At 42.2% G+C, this 25879-nt stretch overlaps 1 protein-coding gene across 3 annotated transcripts in view; it reads left to right on the top strand.

The window, feature by feature from the left end:
• Positions 1–2668: 2668 nt before the first annotated feature.
• The window catches only part of LOC109894462 (inositol-tetrakisphosphate 1-kinase), a 38940-nt gene continuing 15729 nt past the window's right edge, over positions 2669–25879 (top strand). For 2 of the 3 annotated variants that reach the window (XR_004210623.1, XM_020487967.2), the window contains exons 1-4: positions 2669–3010; positions 3484–3672; positions 10554–10578; positions 22950–23075. Coding sequence is in view for 2 of the 3 variants with exons in the window: in XM_020487967.2 (XP_020343556.1) it covers positions 3578–3672; positions 10554–10578; positions 22950–23075 (246 nt within the window). In the remaining variant the exon portion in view is untranslated. The remainder of the gene's footprint in view (positions 3011–3483; positions 3673–10553; positions 10579–22949; positions 23076–25879) is intronic. The other variant, XM_020487969.2, reaches the window with a different exon arrangement.

Genomic DNA, 25879 nt, shown 5'->3' with positions numbered 1-25879 from the left:
AACTAAGATCCAGTAATACATGACTCCATCCTCGGCTGATTGAGGTCATCTCGAACCTCTTCCCATGTCAACCCTGTCATACTCAGATGTCTCCCAGCAGCTTTCACTATTAGCTGAATCCTCTCTGTTCTAGACTCTACTTAAGCAGTGCTATAGATAGCATATTTGGCAGTACCTGGTCCTTGAAGTGTAACAGAATAGACGTGCTATCTACCCTAACTCCAACCCTTGTTGCTTGCAATCTTTGAACATTCACTAGAACGCCTCCTCTCAAATAGTCCCTTACCTCTTTAGTGTTGTCACTCACAGGCCCTCCTGTTATCACCCCTTTAATCCACTGCTTCCCTGCTTGATCATTCCAGCTGCTCGACACCACCTTACACTTCCCTAGTTGCTTCACTCAGAGCTTTTTCCCTCTGCGCCATGTCCTTCCAGAACACCAACACGCTTCCATCTCTTAGCACTTTAGCAATGACAACTTCCCCAATCAACTCTTATCACAGCCGTCAACCTTATCGGACTCTTCGCCCCAACTCCCATTTCCTCCCTAAACTTCAGAATCCTTTTCTGCTCTTCCTCATCTCCATGCTCCCCTCGTGTCTTATCTTACCCTTCCTTGGCACTTTCTAACTCCGAACTGCCGCTAGCGTTGGAAACTGTTGGTCTCCTCAAACTTCCTTTTCTGCCTCCTCTCTGCCTCCATAGACTTCTCGGTCCCCTTCAAACCCCTGCTCCATTTCTCTCCCACTTTCTTTCTCTTTCTTTCCCCCTCCTTTATTTGTACCACTATGCACCATACTTGCTTCACTTTCTTCTCCATCACTATCTCCTACCATCTCTGACCCAGTCACAGCACAGCCGTGCCACACCGAGTAAAGTTTGATTGTTTGTTTATGAACGATTGATCGCTAGTCATAGCTTTCCAAACAGTCAGCCAGCTCGACCTGCGTTCCCTGTCGTTCAACAACCGACACTGATATGAAATGCCCACTTATGTCCCTGGTATAATGGCGGTCAGAAAACAAACGTTTAAGGCGCATGCCGCCACCTACTGTGCTGAAGTCTGCGAGCATTCATGGTTTGCCTAATTTTGTACTACTAAGAAAAAATAAATAAACAAATAAATCCCTACTAATTTCGAACAAACCCTCCCCTCCCCTTGTGTTGTTATGTGTTAATAACATTTAGACTACGTTACCCAGCAGGCTAGGCAGATGGTTAAAGAATGCCTTGCATGGCTAAACATGGAGTTTTCTAGCTGAAGTATATGTTCATTAAAAGTAGTTAAACCTACGCCCCGGTTTGTCATTATAGATGGAACAAACATAACACCCCTAAAACCATGGGTGACTAGGTCTGGCTCGCAGTCGACATTCCAATTCATCCCAAAGATGTTCGATGGGGTTGAGGTCAGGGCACTGTGCAGGCCAGTCAAGTTCTTTCTCACCGATCTCGACAAACCATTTCTGTATGAACCTCGTTTTGTGCACGGGGGCATTGTCATGCTGAAACAGGAAAGGGCCTTCCCCAAACTGTTGCCACAAAGTTGGAAGCACAGAATCGTCTAGATTGTCATTGTATGCTGTAGCGTTAAGATTTCCCTTCACTGGAACTAAGGGGCCCACCCCGAACCATGAAAAACAGCCCCAGACCATTATAACTCCTCCACCAAACCTTACAGTTGGAACTATGCATTCGGGCAGGTAGCATTCTCCTGGCATCCGCCAAACCCAGATTCATCAGTCAGATTGCCAGATGGTAAAGCATGATTCACCACTCCAGCCGACGCTCGGCATTGCGCATGGGGATCTTAGGCTTGTGTGCAGCTGCTCGGCCATTGAAACCCAAGTTTATTCGAGCTGCAGCCACAGCAAAATGAACTGAATTATCCCAGTTCCTTGGAAACCAAACACTGATTGACTTTTCCTATCCTACTCAGACGGAAAATATTGTTGATCCAGAATTAATGGTAAAACGGTTAATTAATTATTCCAGGAATTAATTAATTAATTATCTTGAATTTTAATTAACCAAAAGTCACAACAGCGGTACAATTAATGACCCTGGCCTAATACTCACAGGAATCCTCTCAGGCTCCCTCACCATTTGCCCTCCATTCTCAACTGTCCTCACTGCCTCAACATATGACAATTTCTGCACTGCTCTTACCCTGGAAACTTCAACCTGTCTCACTCTCACAGGACATTTCCGATCCCCAGCAACATAGCCACCCCCACAATTGAAACACCTAACTTTTTCCACCAGAATTACACATTCCTTTGTCCCATGCCCTCCTGCACACTTCTCACACCTCGGAATCTCCCTCCTACATACTGCTGCAACATCACCATTAGATTGGCACCTAAAACACCGTAGTGGGCTCAGCAGATGGCGCAATGGTAGTTCCTAGAAACATTCACCAGTTTGAATGATAATGTGTCCCTTCTGTATCATTAGGTTTAAAGGCAGGTGTTAGGGGGAGTTGAGGCATGCAGTTCGAATATGTTGGGTTTCATTTCAAAAGTGTAGTTGTTTTTTCAGATGAAGTAAAAACATTTTTTTAATGGAATCCACACATCTTACCCCAAAAAATAAGACCACGTTCCCTTTAAGGGTTAAGTATTTATTGCTGCCACATAGGGGAGCTGTTGTTTAAACTGACGTCAAAGACATTACAGTATGGCTTTGAAGCTGTGCTGACGTGCTTTTATTTTCTAATGAGGGTGAAAAACTCTGCCCTGTTTGACAGCAAGGTAGCTAGCGGTATGCGTAGTTGTTTAGGGGGTACGCGCTAGGGCTACCTAAATGAGCACGACTCGAGAGTGTGTGTGTGTACTGTCAGTTAGGGTCCAATTTCGACCAGTCTAGATTGAAGAGAAGACCTCCGCGCATTCATAACAACTTCAGCTTCAACATCCAGCGGAACGGAGAATGGACAGCTATCGGGCTAGCTAGGTGGCTATCCTTACTAGGACAACGACATTTAGGGAGGAAATGTGCTAGCTAGCTGGTAGCTATACATTTTATTGAACTTCTGATATTTATTAGCTGTACATTTCTGCTTCTCCTCGAGCTTTGTCATTATGCTCGCGAATGTATCCAGAAACCACCTTGTATAGCTAGCTATGTATATTATTAGTAATCATTTGGTTTATGTTGTGGCGCATCTGTAGAAATTAGTCTCTTTTCGGGAAATGCAGCTAGCCAATCAGGGGGGGAAGACGATTTATCTCCGGGACACATTTGTTTTATCTGGTTAACATTTAATGTAGGTCGCTAATAGTTATTTGACATTAAGTAAAGTTGGCTGTATAGTTAACGTACGCTAGCACTGTCATAAACTGAACATTGTTGTTATGGCTGACTAACGTTAGTTTGCTAGCGAACTAAAGTAGTTGGAAGATTTGAGGAGAATCAACCTATCTGGTTTCCTCACATAATACGAAATGCTAGCTAGCTAAGTAATTCATCCCTTCCCTCTAGGTTCGTGTGAGACGACGGTTTCCTGTTTTCCAGGTTGAATCGACAGTAACTGTTAACATCTGGATTAAGAACATACGTTAGGTGAGGTGGAGAGATGCAGACTTTTTTGAAAGGCAGGAGAGTGGGCTACTGGCTCAGCGAGAAGAAGATGAAGAAGCTGAATTTTCAGGCCTTCGCTGATTTGTGCAGGTATGTGGTGAGAACAATGCAGCTACTGGTGGTTACATGTTCAGTTCACTGTACAGTAGTTAGTCGTGAAGGGATATAGACAGCACTATTGAAGAGATGCATTGTAGCTGTAGCAGTGTAGCTACAGTATGTAGCTATTTGTTACACGTCTCCAGTCTTTCTAGGTAATTATCTCTTTAACTGTGATCAATGTCCACTCCATTTAATGTATATTTTGGAATACACATTTTGAACATTATTTGAAGAGGCTATGACAAATTCTGTGGTCTGTAGAGAACACTTTACTTGCTTACATTGGGTAGGCTAAGCCCCAGAATCTGTGGTAGATTTCACACACATTCAAATAATAGAACCAACGTGAGCTAGAGCTCAATTTGCATCTATCATGTAACTGTTTCTGGGCCATGTTAATTTCTCAATGTCTCTGAATAGACAGCCTTTTTATATATGAAACAGAATTACAGCGATTGACATGAAAGGGTTTCCCTATTGCCTTGTGTAAGCAGTTTCTCATTGGGCAGGTGATTTGTTGTTACTGGCAATAACCAAAATGCAAATAACTGTTTTTTTTCTTGTTCCTTCCCAGTGTAAAGTTGAAACTGATCCATTTTCATTTTTGGGGCAAGTGCTTATAAAGTATTCAGACCCTTTGACATTGTCCACATTTTGTTATGTTACAGCCATACTCTGAAAAGGATTAACTTTTTTATCCTCAGCAATCTACACACAATACCCCATAATGACAAAGCGAAAACAGGTTTTTAGAAAAACAAAAATACCTTACTTACACAAGTATTCAGAACCTTTACTATAAGATGCAAAATTGAGATCCGGTGCATCCTGTTTCCATTGATCATCCTTGAGACATGAAAGGGAAAGGCCTGTCTAAGGTTCCACTGTTGACAGTGCATGTCAGAGCAAAAACCAAGCCATGAGGTCGAAGGAATTGTCCGTAGAGCACAGACATTTTTTTTATTTAACCTTTTATTTAACCAGTTAGACCAGTTGAGAACACGTTCTCATTTACAACTGCAACCTGGCCAAGATGAAGCAAAGCAGTGCAACAAAAAACAACAGTTACACATGGGATTAACAAAAGTACAGTCAATAGCAATAGAAAAGTCTATATACAGTGTGTGCAAATGGAGTAAGGAGGTAAGGCAATAAATAGGCCATAGTAGCAAAATAATTACAATTCAGAAAATTAACACGAGTGATAGATGTGCAGACGATGATGTGCAAGTAGAAATACTGGTGTGTAAAAAAGTTAATTAAAACAATATGGGGATGAGGTAGGTAGCTGGATGGATGTATCCTGAATGGTGTTGTCTGCGTAGAGGTGGATCAAGAAAATATACAGAGAAAAGGGTCGGCCTGAGAGTTGAACCCTGTGATTTCCCCCCCCCCATAGAGACTGCCAGAGGCCCTCTGATTTGACACGCTGAACTGTCTGAGAAGTAGTTGGTGAACCAGGCGAGGCAATCATTTGACAAGCCAAGGGCAGCAGGGTAGCCTAGTGGTTAGAGTGTTGGACTAGTAACCGGAAGGTTGCAAGTTCAAACCCCTGAGCTGACAAGGTACAAATCTGTCGTTCTGCCCCTGAACAGGCAGTTAACCCACTGTTCCTAGGCCGTCTTTGAAAATAAGAATTTGTTCTTAAGTAACTGACTTGCCTAGTTAAATAAAGGTAAAAAATGTAAATTAAAATTAAAAGGCTGAGTCTGTCAATAAGAATACGGTGATTGACAGAGCCAAAAGCCTTGGCCAGGTCGACGAAGACGGCTGCACAGTGCTGTCTTTTATCGATGGTTGTTATGATATCGTTTAGTACCTTGAGCGTGGCTGAGGTGCACCCGTGACCAGCTCGGAAACCAGATTGCACAGCGGAGAAGTTATGGTGGGAATCTAAATGTTTTGTTTGTTAACTTGGCTTTTGAAGACTTTAGATAGGCAGGATGGATATAGTCTAGACCCAAACTGTTACAGACCTGTCTCCCCCTTTGAAGAGGGTGATGACCGCGGCAGCTTTCCAATCTTTGGGGATCTCAAATGATACGAGAGGTTGACTAGACTAGTAATAGGGGTTGCAACAATGGTGGTGGATAATTTTAGAAAGAGAGCGTCCAGATTGTCTAGCCCAGCTGATAGGTATGGGTCCAGGTTTTGAAGCTCTTTCACAGCATCAGCTATCTGGATTAGGGTGAAGGAGAAGCTGGGGAGGCTTGGGCAAGTAGCTGCGGGGGGTGCGGAGCTGTTGGTTGGGTTAGCCATGCTTATTGAAATTTTCGATTTATCAGTGGTGAGTGTTTCCTAGCCTCAGTGCAGTGGGCAGCTGGAAGGAGGTGCTCTAATTCTCCATGGACTTTACAGTGTCCCAGAACTTTTTGGAGTTAGAGCTGCAGGATGGAAATTTCTGTTTGCAAAAGCTAGCCTTTGCTTTCCTAACTGTGTGTATTGGTTCCTGACTTCCCTGAAAAGTTTCATATCGCAGAGACTATTCCATGCTAGTGCTGTACGCCACATTATGTTTTTGGGGGGGAGCAGCAATTGTTTGTGTATTTGTATTTATTATGGATCCCCAATAGCTACTGCCAAGGCAGCAGCTACTCTTCCTGGGGTCCTGCACAATTAAGGCAGTTAAAACATTTAAAAAAAAACAGCATTGCAATACATTCACAACCAATTTCACAACACATTAAGTGTGTGCCTTCAGGCCACTACTCTACTACCACACATATGTTTGTGTAAGATGGGGGTATGTGGGTGCGGTTTGTGGCTCCAGGTACCTCTCTTATAACATGGGGGGTGTTAGGTTTGTGGAACCTGAGCAACTGGAATTTGGAAAAGAGGCTTTACTAAAGCACCTAGTAGGTGTATGTGCAATGTGCTTGACTCTCGAGTAGAGGGAGATGGTATCTCTTACCTTACATTGTGCCTTGCTGTATCAGTCTCCAGCAGTGAATGGTTATATAAGGCTATGTAAAGTGGGGCAGGGATTGCATTGGATTTCCTCAGCAGAACTGACTGTAAACCCTGCCTGCTGATGGCTAAATAGTGCTGTATTTGGTATCAACAAGCAGGGACGGGACCCACAACACTCAGGCAAACTGGCTTTAATCAATCCTTTCTCTCTGTTGCCTGTGTTTTAGGAGTGTCACACTCAGCCCGTGTGAAAACGCCTAAAGGGCAGACAATGTGTAATGACCAAAAACCATTCAACTAGGGCAGGTCTGTGTGTTAGGTAGGATATTTTTTCAGAGTGGATTCTCTGCTGATGGCAGTGGTGAGTGATTTTCACCTTGCCAAGGGAGCTGTTGACTCAAAGCAACCTGATTGAGCCAGCACAGATTATGACAATGTAATCCTCCAAATATTTTAAATCTCTTCATAACCCTCCAACCAAATGACTCCCTCTGGAGGATGGCTCGGCGTGTAGTATATAGGTTATAGGGTGGTTAGGGATCAGTTTGAACAATCAAATCTTCTGTGTTTTGCCTACTCTTGGAAAATATAGTTAAGGAATAGGGATGGGCATTTTTAAATGATTTTCAGTATTCATATACTATCTTTTTTATATTTTATTTTAAGATGGTTTAAATCTTGTTTTTAAAAAAGCCGGTGCGCTGCTCTCTCAGTCTATGGCTGAGTTGGGGATAGAAAGTAGCCAAACTGACTCGCAAGTTAGACAAACTTGTTGCTGCCATAGGTTACCTATCATACCATCTGGTAGTGCCGGTCTTGACTGCATCAAATTGTTGTAAAGAAGCTAGCTACAGTAGCCAGCCAACTAACTAGCTAGCTAAAGTAGCAAGGCTAATTGAGGCTATTTTGCTGCGCTCTCTGTCCAATGTCTACATCTCCATTCATATGAAACAACCACCTCCCTATTGGTTGATCATTTAGCCAATGTAATTCTGTCATTTTAATTACATTTTGCATTGATTTAGAAATCTCCCACTTCACTTGCTACACATGGAGTGTCTGACTATAGTCACTTTTCTTTGACCGACATTAAGAAGCCACACATGTGAAACGGATTTGTTTGTTTTTTAAATGGGGGGCACTGTCATTAAACTTTAACATTTCAAATGTAATGGTCTATACTTGTAGGCTATGTTGCATAGATAATTTGATTACATTTTTGAATAAACCTTACATTTTCTTTTACTATGAATGCTCTCCGAGGTAATCAAATGCTAACGTGCGTTTAGCTATTGGAATAACTGTGCCCATCCCTTTTGAAGGGGGCGTCATTTAGCCTAGTACTAAGTAGCAGGTTATTCCTTGCTGTAACATGTACTCCACTTGTCACCTATTTTACTGCACTAAGGTCAAAGGTTTGTTTGGAGTGTGCCTGTGTGCATGGTGCCATTGGCCTAACACACACACCATGATTTCTAGCTGTAGGTTATATTGCTGTCAATAGTCTGAAGTATCATTTCAGTTTCACAAAGAGAAAATGTGTCCACTATAGTAGGACTTCCTTTCTGATTGCATTATGTGGTCACTAGGGATGTAACAATTCACCCATAGGCATTGGTCCCTGGTTCAAATGTGTAAGATGAGTGCATCAGTCTGGGAGTCCAAATGCAACATGCATTGGTAAGAAAGCAGAATTCAAACGTTATGAATTGCCGGCTCAGTAAAATGTTTTACTCGTATAATACATTTTTATGCCTTACTCCGAAAATACCTAATCTTGTGACAATTGTCATCTCCTTCTGTGTCTAACTAAGCATGTAATTATGTTTAGTCATCAGAAAGCCCGGTATCATTGAGGCCGCTAATCACCATTAAAATCTACAGCTCTGTGGAAGATGCCATCTCTTCCGTGTTTGCGTTTGGACCTCATGCTTTCATAATGAGGAAATATCTGATCTAGACAACCGCTCCCATAGAACCAGCAGGTTTCTACATGTCCCATCCCTCTCACTGCCTTGACAGATTTCTAAGAAGCTTGAACAGCTTCTATTGAAACAAAAATAACCTCAAGCATTCTGACATGGTGCCCACTGAAAGTTCACTGTTTTTCCACATACCCTAGCTTAGTGTTCATTGCGTCCTCCATCCATATTTGTCTGTATGTTCAGATGAGTAGGACCTGCATGTCCTCACTACTTGATGACCTCTAACATTTGTTTTGATCACTGTTTTTATAGTACGGAAAACACTCAAACTTGAACTCAGCCACTTAAGGCCATTTCATACTGCTTTTGTCTTAGCTCCAGGCTGTCTTAGCTCCAGGCTCTTAGCCCCAGGCTGTCTTAGCCCCAGGCTAGGCTGGCCCTAGACTAAGCTTTAGCCCTGGGCTAAAGATTCACATGTATACCAAAGCCCTTGGGCAATGGACAAACACAACATGCAACCAACATTCTATATCTGACATGCAACCTATGTTATAAACAAGACATTTATTAAAACACTATTAAATGTTGCTTCTAGCCTAGCATTTGACTTCCAACAGTCATGTATAAACCTTGCTGTTTTCCTGTTGGCATCCTTGTAAACACTTTCACTTTTGAAATTCTATCACGCGAATGCTGTGAACGAATGAGACCTCAACTTTTCTGATTCAGGGCAATTAATGCAACACAATTACTGTCATGGATATATGCAATTAAATGTCAATAGAAATCTATGAAAACAGTGTTTTCTACCATTCCAGCTGTGGAGTTAGTAGCTTTACTTGGCTAAGTGAAGACTTTAGCCAGCCTGCATTGCAACCATTTTTGTTTGGCCTAGCAACCAATGTTTTTGGATTAAATAGTTTGAAATTACTTGTTATGCGTTTTTATTTTCATATGTCAGTTAAGTGAATGTGCCACTTGTGATTGGGCAGTCTACGCATTGCTCTTGACCCCGTTTCACACGGAATATTTTGGCACTGTATTTCTGGGGCTAACCCCAAAGTCTGTGCGAACCCTGCTCTGGTGCAGGGCCAGCTAGCCCTGGGCTAAGGTTGGTGCTAGCTGACTTTAGAATATGCAAGTATGAACACTCGCTTAGCCCCGGGCTAAGCTCTCCCTTATCTCAGGGCTAAGGACGCTCTTAACCCTGAGCTAAGATGCTGTGTGAACGGCCTTTATACTACTTCTGTTTGTTTGGGCAGACTGGGGTGGATATGAAAGACTGTCAAGTCCTTCAGTGGTCGTCGGACAGCATTGTGGTTTATTACGTTAGAGCAGCTTACACAAACGCTACTAAGGACTTCGCTCTTGTAGGTTGGTGCGTTGCCAAGCAACCCTTCCTATATATATATATATATATATATTTTTTTTTTTTTTTTTACCGAAAGCTCCATCGATTTGAAACGTAAAGGCATTCCCTGGCACTGGACTCCCAGACTAAGCATTCAGAGATGATTTAATTTAGACTTGATGGCCATTTTATTTATGAATTCCTAGAACAAATTCACATTCTATTCTTGAGTGTTATGCCACTGGTTTCCATTCCCAGAATTTCATAAGATTTGTGTGTTCTGAATTTAAACACTAATGCCAAAGTCTGTTGGCACTTAAGTATATCACTGTCAATGTTTTATGCGAGACAGACTCCGGACCCTTGAAGTGGCGAGGTGCATGCGCTATCTTGGTTTCTTTGCCAACCATCTCGCTGCCCTTCAAAACAGCCATAACATTTGTAATGGTGTGAGATTCCCCTTATGATTGGTAGCCATTTTGGTTCACCACTACAGAAAGCTTGAAAATACACTGGAGAATTGTAGTCAATTTGGTTTTAATGTCTGCAGATTTGTCAGGGTAATCTGTTGGAGTTAAGGCATTGCTGTGTCTCTTCCTCCAACCTCTACATTTTCAGGATATTAGAATAATGAATGATTGTACACATTCTGATTTGTATTTTTTTTCTTATCTGCCTTTCAGGAAAAGAGGAATAGAAGTGGTCCAGGTAAGTTCAATAAGACATTAACTCAATTACCCAAACACATTCATTTGTGCCCTTTTTTAAAATTGAGATTAAAAGATTAATTGGGAATATCCTGCTCACACAAGCACTGTTCATACCCCTGTTGTTGGTGGAGAGAATTTTGCAGGTCTGAAGATTATTTCCTGCAGTTCTTCAGATGTTGTCATGGGTTGTAAAGAACATGCATCATTGGTTTCAACACACTTGAAAAGTTTAGCAGTTATCCAGAAAAGAATGTAGATGAATAGCCTATCCCTAGTTCTAATCCCTATGAACTTTGATGTATGTTTGAACACACTGTTTGATTCTAGTTGCCTGACCGAGATCTGGTGTTTGTGCCCACTATGTCCATGCTTTTTAAAATTGAATGTTGTATTGAGCAACACCTGTCTAAAGCTGCTGAAATCCAGAGAATGTGTACATGTTACCTGGGTTTGTACGTTGAGGCAGAGCATGCATGGTTCATATCACGGGTGGATGGGGAGAAAGAAAATACTGGAGGAAGAATGATTGATGAGCACCGTTAGCCCCATCCCCTTCGTCCACTCATCCATCCAGTAGCCTGGCCTGTCAGTGTGGACGTTTCGGCTTCTTTAGGATATGACACAGCCCTTCATGTCTCCCTACTCCCAGATATTTCCCAGATATTCTACTGTAAATGGCCGGTGGTGGAAACAGTGCATGTTTCCACCGTCTCCTCATAGATGCCTCATGTAGATACTCCCCAGGCCCCTGTTCTGTATGTCTGTGAGGAGGCAAGAGTAACATGAGAACCACCAATAATGGGCTTCCTGCTTGGGGCATTACTTCTCAGGTCATTTCAACAACCAAATGTGTGTTCACATCCGGGAAGACGTTATCTTTTGTCTTTCATTGAAATACTAGTGACCGTTTGTCATGTGCAGGTTGTGTAGTATGAGTGACTGTGTCCCAGGGCTCTGAATAGCTCTCTGCAATTTTCATTTTACCTTTATTTAACCAGGCAAGTCAGTTAAGAACTAATTCTTATTTTCAATGACTGCCTGGGAAGTGGGTTAACTGCCTGTTCAGGGGCAGAACGACAGATTTGTACCGTGTCAGCTCGGGGGTTTGAACTTGCAACCTTCCGGTTACTAGTCCAATGCTCTAACCACTAGGCTACCCTGCCGCAATCTGTTAATGAACCGAAAAATCTTGAGAAAATCGAGCCATTCATTTCCCTGCCTCTCGTTTTTGTGGTGTATTTCACTCTTTCTATGTAGTCTTATGTTCTTTCTCCTTTTGTTTCTGGAGAAATCTCCAGCACACCCAGACAGAAAGACGTACAGGGAATGGTCCCAAAGTAAACAGTGCTCTCATCTCTCCCAAAAGGCCAGCAGTTCCTTACAGCCCAGACCCTGTGGCACCCCCATCCCTCTCCTCCACACACACAGGTCTACAACCACCAGGGCTATCTCTAGCCTCTCCCATGCTCAGACTTTTAGCTGTGCTTTCAATGCCAATTGGGAGAGCACAATGTAAACACACCTGCAAGTTTTTATTTTATGTTTTAGTCTGTGGGCTGCCTGGAAGGTGAGGGCTGTGCCAGTCAGGTTTTCTTGTGGCACGACCTCCTCGCATGGAAGACGATGGTATCCATTGACATGCTCTGGCGTTGTTACGTTGTATATGTATAAAGCTGTCACCCCCTATTATAAGGAGGGACTTAGATGCTCTGTTGGGAGGCAGGGAGAGTGGGGCACAGAGGGTCATGGAGGTTCCCAAACAGTCTTTTCACATTGTTTACAGGATAAAGAACACATTTCACATAAAACAGGGGATTTAGCTACATTTAAGTGCTGTTTAATACTGACTTCTGATCCTGATATTTGCAAACATTTTAGGGACAGTTCGACGCAATTAACCCTTTCAAATGAAATGTGACACACTAGCCTGAGCCAGTGAAACATGACAATGTTCTCTTACAGGTCTGTGTGCTTCCCAGAGGAATCAGTCACAATAGCGAGCCAGTCTGGTTGTGATATGCCTATATGTTTTGATTTGGATGTTGTCTTCTACACTATTTGGAGGGGTGTGTGACTGTACAAGGAGAACTCTTTTACTATGTCGGTCTGAATGTATGGTGAATCTCTGAGGCTGTTGTCTGATCAAGGTTAAAACCCACTCCACCACACCACCTGTTCCAGATAAGCTTCAGGCTTGCAGCCTTCACTTATGTCCTTGTAGTTTTCAAGCTGATCCTGTTGATAACGTCCAAGTCTCTATCTGGTGTTAAACAAGGTCAATAATGGCAACCAAAATAATCATGTTCTAAATTCGATCATTCCTTGCATAAACATTTGGGCAGTTTACTTTCCTTTGAACAGGGCTTTTTGGTTCACTTTGATGCAGTCTGGGTATTTTTTTCTTCTGTTAATACCTAATTCATGGGACTTAACTCACTGATTTTAAATGCGGACAAAAAATGGCCGTAGAACGTTGTTGTATTTTAAGCAAAGGGAATGAGTCTTTTTGCTAAGAACCTTTCTGGAGCCATGATGGACCGTTTCCTCCTTAGGTCCATTAATCTCTATCACTCATTTACTGGAGCAGAGCTTGCAATAACGTAACATTAATGTCCCTCTTGAAAATCGAAGTTTACTAATGTCAATGACAGATGTAGCACTATAGAGCATGGCAGCAGTTGTGACATGCTCTGTGAACAGACCTAAATCGGTCGGCCCTAAGGGAGCTCATTTCATATTTCTAGTGTGGGAAAACTTTAGCCTGTCTGGGGGGGAGAGGGAAAAGTCAGAGGAACCTTTTGTTCCACTTCAATCTTCATCCTTTTCATGTATCCACAATCTCTGTCCTTACACACTCCCTGTTGTGGTACTCCCTCCATTCATGCTGATCCTCCTCTAAGCGATTTCCACAACCTCATCAATATTGACACATTTGCCCTGAGCTTATGAGCGAGCGGCCGTCTCCTAGAGATCCATAGTCTGTCCTTATTATTCAGAGCTGATCAAATGAACCTGAATGAATCAATAGACTTGGGACACCGATGTTCTTTGCCAGAACTGATCAAGGAACATGGCCATTTTATTTATTTATTTTACTAGGCAAGTCAGTTAAGAACAAATTCTTATTTTCAATTACGGCCTAGGAACAGTGGGTTAACTGCCTGTTCAGGGCAGAACGACTTTTGTACCTTGTCGGCTCAGGGATTTGAACTTGCAACCTTCCGGTTACTAGTCCAACGCTCTAACCACTAGGCTACCCTGCCGCCCCATTGCTGTCCAGGAAAAATATAATTAAATGTATCATGCTCTGAGTGCTAGGGAATTTCAAGTTCATTTCCTGGTTGCTACTGTATCTCTCCCACAGATCTTCTTTTTTTTAAAAATTGAAGCCCATTGAGATTGATAATATTCACTCCAAGAAACATTACGTAGCTGACTGCTCTTCTAGTCCATTGGGAGTAGCTACTAGCCATAGGAATCCAACATCCTAGTGGGGGTGATCTTTTGGATTTCATTTTGCAGCTTAATTCAGGGACTCCTGACTGAGGCGATTGACTGCCTACTTGACTCAACCAGTTTGATACCCATTGCAGTGATTGAACAATACCTGTAGGGTTATTTGGAATACTGAGTCAGCTGGATTTTATTGATTTATATTGTATCTTCAGCCCACCCATTGGGTGTTTACTAGTGTTGAACGACTTAACCAATTTATTATTAAAAATGGTGGGTGGGTGGGGGTAGGTTATTAAACAACTGATTGACCAACGTCTGTTCAATTACTTGCATTCCATTTACTTCTGCTTTTTTTGTGAGCCCAACGTGCCGTTTCTCTAGCGAGAAATCAAATAATTCACGAGCAAGTAAGTCAAGAACTATATGGGAAAGGGGGATACCTAGTTGTCCAACAATGTATTCAACTGAAATGTGTCTCCCGCATTTAACCCAAATCCCTCTGAATCAGAGGTGCGGGGGCCTGACTTAATCGGATGCTGAGCTGAAGGGAGTTGTAGTTTTCATTAAGTAGATATTCTACCTACACTGAACAAAAATGTAAAGTGTTGGTGTCATGAGTTGAAATAAAACATCAATGTTCCATATGCATAAAAAGGTTATTTCTCTCAAATTTGGTTACATCCCTGTTAGTGAGCATTTCTCCTTTGCCATTACAATCCATCCACCTGACAGGTGTGGCATATCATGAAGCTGATTAAACAGCACAATCATTACACAGGTGAACCTTGGGCTATAGACAAAAGGCAACTTTAAAATGTAGTTTTGACACAACACAATGTTACAAATGTCTCAAGTTGAGGGAGTGTGCAATTGGAATGGTGACTGCAGGAATGTCCACCAAAGCTGTTGCCAGAGAATGTAATGTTAATTTCTCTGGACGGTATGTCCAACTGGACCCAACCGCAGATCACGTGTTACCATGCCAGCCCAGGACCTCCACATCCGGCTTCTTCACCTGCAGGATGGTCTGTGGGGATAAATCATTCTAACTGGCTGGGCCTGGCTCCCCAGTGGGTGGGCCTATGTCCACCATGGCTGCACCACTGCCCAGTCATGTGAAATCCATAGATTAGGGCCTCATGATTTTCTTTAAATTTCCTTATGAACTGTAACTCTGTTCCATTTTTTAAAATAGTTGTAAGTTTTCATATTTTTGTTCTGTATAGTTTATCGAAGAAACATGGTAATTAAGACTTACGCCTATGTTAGGTTAAATACACACAGACGATATAGGCCACTGCATGATAGAGGAATGCAGACAACCCAATGACGAGCGCGAGTGACAGTTTGTGAATGTATGCATTATCATCTTTAAAGAACTAGTAAATTGATTGCTGCAGCTCTGTCTGACAGTGTATTTGGACCCTTTTTTCCAAATTTTGTTACGTTATAGCCTTATTCTAAAATTGATTGTTTTCCCTTGTTTACCATGATTCCACATGTTTTGATGTATTCACTATTATTCTGCAATGTAGAAAATCGTTTTTTTAAATAGAGAACCCTGGAATGAGTATTTGTCAACTTTTGACTGGTACTGAATCAATTTGCAAAGATGTCAACTTGTTTGTCATTATGGGGAGGATTTTTTAAAAATATATTAATCCATTTTTAGAATAAGGGTGTAATGTGGATAAAGTCAAAGGGTCTAAATACTTTCTGAATGCACTGTACGTAGTCAGGCTATTCTAGCTAAATAGTATGACTAAAGACCGTTCCGTAGGGGGAGAACAGAGAATGCTAGAAGATTTGCTGCCTGGCTGTTACTGCCTCAAATTCTTTATTTGATAAAGTCATTAAATAAAAGCAAATAATACACAACTGATATATATATATATATAATTTTTTTTTTTATGTGGACCTGACAGACAAAGGAATATTTTGAACGTTCACTATTTTAGGCTGTCATTTTCATTAAAACACTCATTTTTAATGTCATTATTTCATAATGCATTTTCATGTTAAAAAATAAAAGTTTTATTTTGTAAATGACTCTACCTCAAAGCCAAGATAAAGAATGCATAATGAGTAAGTCTGCAGCTCTCGTCAATATTGTATGAGCACAGAACATTAAGTATTACATCACTTCAGGGAAGATCATTCTGTGTTCCTCCCCCCAGTCCTAGCCCTCTGTAGCATGATCTTGGGAGTGCTAAAATGCTAGTTTTTTTCCTGGATGTTATCTATATCTCTGACAGAGATGCTCAGATCTCTAGAGCATGGTATCACCCCAGCCATCTGGAGTTGGTATGATGGAATTGGCGTGAGAGGAGGCTGGGAGCAGCAGGCCTTCAGTAATGAAGCCTCAGATGAGAGTAGCTCAGCAGTAGCGTCCTCCATTCTTTCTCTCCCAGGCTTTCAGAGTCACTAGAGCATAGGCTCAGCAGCTGTCATCTTCGCCATGGAGATCATATCCTCTCTACTTCTCAGTGATCTCAAACCTACAGTGAAGAGATGAGTAGTGGACTCGAAGCAGTGCGGATAGCCTGGTGGGGTGCCTCCACACTCCCAGTGAGGAGGGAGAAGGACACTGCCCTATGTACTCCAGGGAGATTCAGGAGCCTGGCGCTACGTAGCTTCATTGGCGCTACGTAGCTCCCTTAATCTCATGAAAGCTCAACATTCTGCCCTTGAACGGTTCTCTATTGTGGGTATTTTCTGTGATGTCTGTCACAGGCATGGCCTCTACTCCTTTTCCTGGGGGGCTCCAAAAGACGTCAGATGCCATTTTCTGATTTTAGTGTTTAGCATAACATCAGTGGCTTCGCACTGAGTTCTGTGGTTACTCTGGAGCAAGATCATGCTACAGCCATGACGTGAGTAGCTGCATGGGACAGACCTGTTCTTTCTGGCAGTGGTGGGAAAAGTACTCAATTGTCATATTTGAGTAAAGGTAAAGATGCCTTCACAGAAAATGACTCAAGTGAAAGTCACCCAGTAAAAGACTACTTGACAAAGTCTAAAAGTATTTGGTTTTAAATGGACCATCAAAAGTAAATAGAATTGCTAAAATGTACTTAAGTATCAAAAGTATAAGCCATTTTAAATGTATATTAAGCAAACCAGATGGCACACTTTTTCTTTTTTTATTGACGGATCGCCAGGGGAACACTCCAACACTCAGACATAATTTACAAACGAAGCATGTGTGTTTAGTGAGTCTGCCAGATCAAAGGCAGTAGGGATGACCAGGGATGTTCTCTTGATAAATGTGTGAATTGGACCATTTTCCTGTCGATGTGGTGAGTACTTGTGGGTGTCAGGGAAAATGTATGGAGTAAAAAGTACATTCTTTTCTTTAGGAATCTAGTGAAGTAAACGTTTGCAGAAATATAAATGGTAAAGTACAGACCCCTAAAAATGACACAGTGGGGCAAAAAAGTATTTAGTCAGCCACCAATTGTGCAAGTTCTCCCACTTAAAAAGATGAGAGGCCTGTAATTTTCATCATAGGTACACTTCAACTATGACAGACCAATTGAGGGGGAAAAAATCTAGAAAATCACATTTGTAGGATTTTTAATGAATTTATTTGCAAATTATGGTGGAAAATAAGTATTTGGTCAATAACAAAAGTTTATCTCAATACTTTGTTATATACTTTGTTATATACCCTTTGTTGACAATGACAATGTTTTCTGTAAGTCTTCACAAGGCTTTCACACTGTTGGTGGTATTTTGGCCCATTCCTCCATGTAGATATCCTCTAGAGCAGTGATGTTTTGGGGCTGTTGCTGGGCAACACGGACTTTCAACTCCCTCCAAAGATTTTCTATGGGGTTGAGATCTGGAGACTGGCTAGGCCACTCCAGGACCTTGAAATGCTTCTTACGAAGCCACTCCTTCGTTGCCCGGGCGGTGTGTTTGAGATCATTGTCATGCTGAAAGAGCCAGCCACGTTTCATCTTCAATGCCCTTGCTGATGGTAGGCTTTGTTACTTTGGTCCCATCTCTCTGCAGGTCATTCACTAGGTCCCCCCGTGTGGTTCTGGGATTTTTGCTCACCGTTCTTGTGATCATTTTGACCCCACGGGGTGAGATCTTGCGTGGAGCCCCAGATCGAGGGAGATTATCAGTGGTCTTGTATGTCTTCCATTTCCTAATAATTGCTCCCACAGTTGATTTCTTCAAACCAAGCTGCTTACCTATTGCAGATTCAGTCTTCCCAGCCCGGTGCAGGCCTACAATTTAGTTTCTGGTGTCCTTTGACAGCTGGATTTCTTTTTCTCATTTTGTCTGTCATAGTTGAAGTGTACCTATGATGAAAATTACAGGCCTCATCTTTTTAAGTGGGAGAACTTGCACAATTGGTGGCTGACTAAATACTTTTTCCCCCCACTGTAAGTAGTACTTTACACTACTGCTTTCCGGTGTATGGTGTGAAGTCCTGTGTGTGAGGTGGGGGCAGGCTGTTGACAGGACCTCTCTGTTGTGGATTTAGGAGATTAGAAACTGCGCCTCAGTGGTGCACAGCCAAATCCCCTCTGCCTGCTCTCCAACCCATACCAAAGAGACGGCGAGCAAGAGAAGGAGACTGGTTGGAGGGCGAGCCCTGGAAGCAGTGGTGCAGCGTGTCCTCTAGCTACCTCTGTCTCAGTACTGACTAAAATGTCCCTGTGTGTTTCGACTACTCCTTTAGTGTTGTGTGCCCTGTCTTTTTAATGGTTTGTTGCAGTATAGTGTATATACAGTGCCTATATATTAGAGGTCGACCAATTTTATGATTTTTCAACGCCGATACCGATTTATTGGAGGACTATAAAAGCCGATGCCGATTTAATCCGATTTTTTTTTTGACATTTGTTTTTATTTATTTGTAATGACAATTACAACAATACTGAATGAACACTTATTTTAACTTAATATAATACATCAATAAAATCAATTTAGCCTCAAATAATGAAACCTGTTCAATTTGGTTTAAATAATGCAAAAACAAAGTGTTGGAGAAGAAAGTAAAAGTGCAATATGTTCCATGTAAAATATGTGCTATGTAAGAAAGCTAACGTTTCAGTTCCTTGCTCAGAACATGAGAACATATGAAAGCTGGTGGTTCCTTTTTAACATGAGTCTTCAATATTCCCAGGTAAGAAGTTTTAGGTTGTAGTTATTATAGGACTATTTCCCTCTATACCATTTGTATTTCATTAACCTTTGACTATTGGATGTTCTTATAGGCACTTTAGTATTGCCAGTGTAGCAGTATAGCTTCCGTCCCTCTCCTCGCTCCTCCCTGGGCTCGAACATGCAACAAAATGACAATTAGTGCGAGCTAACTAGCTAGCCATTTCACTTCGGTTACACGAGCCTCATCTCGGGAGTTGATAGGCTTGAAGTCATAAACAGCGCCATGCTTGGCGCACAACGAAGAGCTGCTGGCAAACCGCGCGAAAGTGCTGTTTGAATGAATGTTGACGCGCCTGCTTCTGCCTACCACCACTCAGTCAGATACTTGTATGCTCAGTCAGATTGTAAAAAAAAAAAAAGAAGCAAATCGGCGCCCGAAAATACCGATTTCCGATTTATGAAAACTTGAAATCGGCCCTAATTAATCGGCCATTCCGATTAATTGGTCGACCTCTACTATATATCCTTCTGTCACGGGAATTTTACAATGTTATTCAGCCCTTAAGTCACCGGTAAGGACTGGAATTGGGCACGGCAAGAGTTCGAGGAGGACGCTCAGGGACTAATGTAAGATAATAGATCTTGAGGGGAAGGTTATAAAACATGGTTGTTCCACCTCGCTATCTTAAAATAAACACTAACTTTAAGTCACTCTGGATAAGAGCGTTTGCTAAATTACTCAAATGTAATTGTAAATAAGAGGAACACCCAGGCGTGTGTGTGTGCCCTCAATCTCCCATGGGTAGATTCTGCGTGTAGACCAACGGAATGAATGGGATGCATGAGATAACGAGCTGCATTAGTTACGTTTTTGGGGGTTTTCATCACTGGTTATTTGGACGTATCAGGTTTGGGCGAAGGTAGTGCTTAAACTGCTCCAGTGCGTCGATTGGAGGAGGGGGGCTGAGTTTCCGAGGGTGAATAGTTTGTTTCCATTTCTTACCTGTTTCCATTTCTAACCCGTATGAACACAGAAGTTAATCACGGATCTGACCCAAATGATTCTAGATTTCACTTCTGGATTAACAGAGATTATTGTTCCCTGCTCTGCATAAAGGTTCTCAGACAATACAATGTAGACCTACTGTATGTATGCGATTCTAGTTAATCACTAACATAATGGAAAGGAGTGTCACCTTTACATACATGACATAATATACAGTAAACCATTGCCTGGTCAGTGTTACTGATAAAAAGTTAGTTCATAATCTTGAACCAAATTTGGATAAAGGTGTGTCGATTGGTACAGTACAGGTTTGTCTTTCTTAGATTAGATTCTTTTTTAAATTTAATTTGTAAGAATTTACAAGAGCAGGACCAAGGTTAGGCTAATGAGTCATCTATCATTACTTTTCCTAAAATTATTAAACAGCCTGCCCTGTACTGCGACTGACGGGCTCTGCCCAGCACTAACGCTTCGATCACACTGACTGCATCATTGCATTTTGGTACACCAGAATTACATTAATTTCCAATGAATCTCTGCATTTGAGATGATTGTGGACTACTCCCCCATTCTCATCGACTGGGCTGTAGTGGAGCAGGTTGAGAGTTTCAAATTCCTTGGCGTCCACATCATCATCAAACTAACATGCTCCAAAAACACCAAGACAGTCGTGAAGAGGGCACGACAAAAACCTATTGCCCCTCAGGAGACTGAAAAGATTTGGCATATGTCCTCAGATCCTCAAAAGGTTCTACAGCTGCACCATCAAGAGCATCCTGACAGGTTGCATCACTGCCTGGTATGGCAACTGCTCGGCCTCAAACCGCAAGGCAATACAGAGGGTAGTGCATACGGCCCAGTACATCACAGGGGCCAAGCTTCCTGCCATACAGGACCTCTATACCAGGCAGTATCAGAGGAAGGCCCGAAGACTTGACAGACTCCAGCCACACTAGTTATAGACAGTTCTCTTTGCATAGCCCCCCTCCCCTTATCTATGCATAGTCACTTTAACTCTACCTACATGTACATATTACCTCAATTAACTTGACAATATAGCCCCGCTGTCATTTACTGGTGCACTTTAATTATTTGTTATTCTTATGTTAATGTTTTTTTTTTGTTGCTGTTTTCTTAACTGCATTGTTGGTTAAGGGCTTGTAATAAGCATTTCACTGTAAGGTTTACACCTGTTGTATTCGGTGCATGTGACAAATAAAATGGGATTTGCTTTGCAGCATCGTTGCAGCATCGTTGCAGTGCGTTCAGTGTGGTGCATATGTTGGATTTGTCGAACGTATGCGTCAAACTGTATGCGTAGACAGCTTGACAGAAATGGTATCAGAAGGTGAATTTTGAATTTTTGTTGCGTCCATATCCAGATGATGCTGCGTACTATTTTGCGCAGGAACGCTGCCGGTGTGATCCAAGCATAAGACCTGTCCTCTTCCCTACACTGCCAGACCATGCTAGTGTTCAGCAGCTTTTCAATGTTCACATCTCTCTGTGCTGAACGTTATTGTTCACCTGTCCTGTCTGACTGATCCACTGTGTGCTCTTAAGGTGTCTTTATTTTGCTCCCATACTGAACACAAATGACTCAGATGAACCAGCTACTTGAACTAGCTCTGCTAGCTAAATGTTATTTTAATAACACATCTCCAGTTACTGAAAAAGTGGCTGATAATGAGTATTAACGGTTGAATGCTCCTTTTTAAAGACATCTAGCCCTCATAATGCTTTCAACCCACTCAATGCCTTCCAATGTGCTCCTTATCACAAATGTGCTACCTGTGTACACGCAGATATAGAAGACTGGCAGTGTTCTTATCGAGTGCAGAATGCTTGACCAGTCCGGTACCTGGGGGAAAATCCTCCTTCTGTGTAAGGCCATTGCCTTACATCCATTTTACTGTAATAATAGATTTAATAAAGTGCAACAAACGGTCTTTCCATATCATGTAGGCCTATTTATTTGCATCTGCTAAATGCCTATCGTTAATTATAGGAAAGGAAGAGCATGCTCAGCCTTGCTGTATTACACAGTTCTGGACTCAGTCTGACTTTTTTAGTTTTTTTGCTGATTTGTGTGTATCAAAATAGCCCTTCACTATCAGTGAGCCGTTTCTTCAGGTCAGAAATGCATGGCCCCTCTGCTGGAGACGAGCCTACTGAAGTACACACACAAGCAGGCATACAGTTGCATACAAACATAATGGGGACTCAGACATGTTGACAAAAGGGTCTTAGAAAAGGGTACGGTCTAAAGCACACAAACCCAGAGATTTAGAGAATCAGAATACACACCCGTACATACGTTTTCTTCCACACACATTTACCCCTCCCTCCCTCACACCACAGTGGATCCATTCAGCCTAGATCACAATAGAGGCTCATTGTGATTTGGACACATCATGTAGCCCAGTAGAAGAGTGACCGTTGTGCCCCAAAGCCTGTCACCTCTTCTGGAGAGTGTGTGTGCTTGGGTGTCCGTCCTCTGGGTATATGTACTGACCCACACAACACCAGTATCGACCTACAGTACACTGACAGCAGCCAGACCTATCCTATAACTCTATGCCTGTTGAGGCAGAGCTAGTTCTGTATCTCTGCAGGAAGGAAACACCCCCTGTGGCATCATTTTACATTGTTTAGCAAGAGTGTTACCAAAAACATACAAAACAAAAAGACAGTGGTTATGGCTATAGTGGTAGTACAGTAGCTTTCCTTGTTAATGTTTCCTTGTTGACCTCTAACCCCTGACCTCTCCTGTGTCTTCCCAGCTGGACCTGAGCCAGCCCCTGGAGGAGCAAGGTCCCCTAGATGTCATCATCCACAAGCTGACCGACCTGATCCTGGAGGCCGACCAGAACGACACCCAGTCAGTCCTGCTTGTGCAGAGAGTGCAGGTGAGGGAGGGAGGGAGGGCCTGAGTTACAACAGCCAACAGTCTATGATTCCACAACACCACTAACAGATTTCACCACTACAACACGTCTGGTAATTAGTGGTTTTCCTAATTAGAGGGGGAAGTGGTCATGTATTTCTGTATCTCACAGGAACAGCCTGTGTTGTGAATGTTGTGCACTCATTTTGTGTCTCATCTTAGTGGGAACAGTTTGAAATGAATGTGTTTTGAAGTGTGAGGTGTGTGGTGTGGTGATGGTTGCTGTGTGTTTGTTCTTGTGTGGATCGATCTGGCAGTGCTTTAAAAGGTGTTAGATGCGGTCTCCATCCATGCCACCCTTCTCTCGCCCTCCCCCTCCTCCTCTGTTTCTGGATGACTCAGAGGGCTCTGCTGTTATCGTGTGCAGAGTCACGCAGTCACGCCATCCTCACTGCCAGGGACTGAGACTACGCTGCTGCTGACTGCTTATTTGGAAAGGAAAGATGGGGATGTTCAAAAGGGACAGATAATCAACAGAACAAAATGCTTCTCAGATTTTTTAAATATATTAATCTTAATGTCACATCAGCACGCAATGTTCAGTTCCTTTATGCCAATTTAAAAGTGGGGATCAATCAATTACATTCATTTAAAGCCTTTAAAAATATATATGTTTTGCATCAGCTGATGTCACAAAGTGATATACAGAATCCCAGCCTAAAATCCCAAATAGCAAGCAATGCAGATGTAAAAGCACGGTGGCTAGGAAAAACTCCCTAGAAAAGCAGGAACCTAGGATGAAACCTAGAGGAACCAGGCTGTGAGGGGTGGCCAGTCCTCTTCTTCAAGCCTATTGTACCTGTCAATAGAGCCCGTCAAGGACCCCACCTCTTGAAATGATATCGATCTTGGCTGCAGATGACTAGGATGGTTGAAAGGGAGGGTTGGTTAACAACTGTTGATTTTGATCTCCACTCCCTCCTGTAGGTATTTTATGACTCAGAATATCAACATCTTGCTGTGTGAAGGCATAGTAATTATTGCTATCAGAGACGCTACGCAGCAATATTACAAGCAGTTGGCGGGCAGGTTTTCTTTCAGGGAGATTAGAATTGAACTTTGACCCTGCCACTGAACGTCACATATAGCCTTGCATTTAGTCAGTCCGTCATTCAGTGGCATGGAAATAAACAGCATTAATGATCAGACCTGTTACTGCATCCTGTAGTTTAGGGAATGAGGACTTCATTGTGGAAACATTGCCCAATAGTTTGCATACCTTCTTTTGACTATAACTGAATTAGATGTTCTCGAACTGTGCAAGGCTTTGTTTACATCTTTATAGGCATCAACCATATCCTGTGGATTTAGGTGAATGTGGTATTATTTTCTTTAGAGGACTTCTAGGGGGAAATACCACAACCGCCTTCTATTGCAAAACAGGCAACCACAGCTAGTGCTTGTTGATTGAAGAATACCATCAATAAACACTTGGACTTGCATGGCCTTCAAGTATAGGCCTATGAATTGGGTTATACATAATTAATATGTTGGTCCGTTTCATTTGCATATGTACAGTTAACTGCCAAAACAAAGGAAACACCAACATAGTGTTTTAATAGGTTGTTGGGCCACCACGAGCCAGAACAGCTTCACTGCACCTTGCCATAGAGTCTGGAACTCTACTGGATGGATGCGACACCATTTTTCCACCAGAAAATGTTCTGTTGGTGGTGGAAAACACTGTCTTAGGCGCCACTCCAGAATCTCTCTTAAGTATTCAATTGGGTTGAGATCTGGTAGCTGGGCGTCCATGGCATATGCTTTACATTGTTTTCATGCTCATCAAATAATTTAGTGACCACTTGTACCCTGTGGATGGGGGCATTTTCATCCTGGAAGAGACTACTCCTATCAGGATAGAAATGCTTTACCATAGGTTGAAAGTGATCGCTCAGAATGGCTGTGTATTTATTGGTGTTTCCCTTGCCCTCTGATGCCTAAACCAACGAGTGTGCTCACATACTCCCTTAAGACCTTCGCTTGAAAAACTTTAAAAAGCGGCAATAGTACCGTTTGTCCATTTTGAGACACCATAGTATACAGTATACACTTCCTCATAATAGTCGAAATTGATCTAAAAATGAGTCACGAAATCTGTAATTTAATTTGGACTATTTTTGCTGATCTTAGTCGTGCAATTTTTACCTCTAGCTGAGATGTTTGGTGAGATATTTCTCAGTGAAAAAATGTGCATGTAAACGAGCAGTCTCGTTGAATGACAACAGACTTTTATGAAGAATTGTTACTGTTGACCAATTACAAACGAAGTGGCATAGACTTTGGCTACCGAGTTTTGGCTTGCCTTGAAGAAAAAAAATGTGTACACGAATGTCGTCATATATGGACAAAGCCTTCAGAGCTGTTTCAGCTGGGAAGCATGCGGTCGCCTTAATGGGTTGAGAGGACCTAAACCATGCCAGGAAATGCACCCCACACCATAAGAGCCGCCAGAACCCTCATTTCCGAAAGTGTTTCCTTTTATTATGGCAGCTACCTATAGGTTGACGTCTTTCTCCATTATTACCTAGCACACTCTGCCACACCCACATCCCCATGGAGGAATCCACTGTCTGTCCCACCCTTTTTTCTCTCACACACATTTGTAGAACATTTTTTATATTTTCTTTTAATCAAATTGATGGCCAAAATTCAGAGGAGTTGTCAGTTCTTTTAAACCACTGGAAGATTGTTTTGGCTTTAGTTTTTGATGGCAACATATTTGTCTTATGTAACCACACTACCGTTTTGATCAGAGCTGGCAGG

Source organism: Oncorhynchus kisutch, linkage group LG7 (assembly GCF_002021735.2).
Source record: "Oncorhynchus kisutch isolate 150728-3 linkage group LG7, Okis_V2, whole genome shotgun sequence".
In the NCBI taxonomy this organism is placed as follows: Eukaryota; Metazoa; Chordata; class Actinopteri; order Salmoniformes; family Salmonidae; genus Oncorhynchus; species Oncorhynchus kisutch.
The sequence above is the reverse complement of the archived record's forward strand: the minus strand, read 5'-3'. Positions and strand labels throughout refer to the sequence as shown.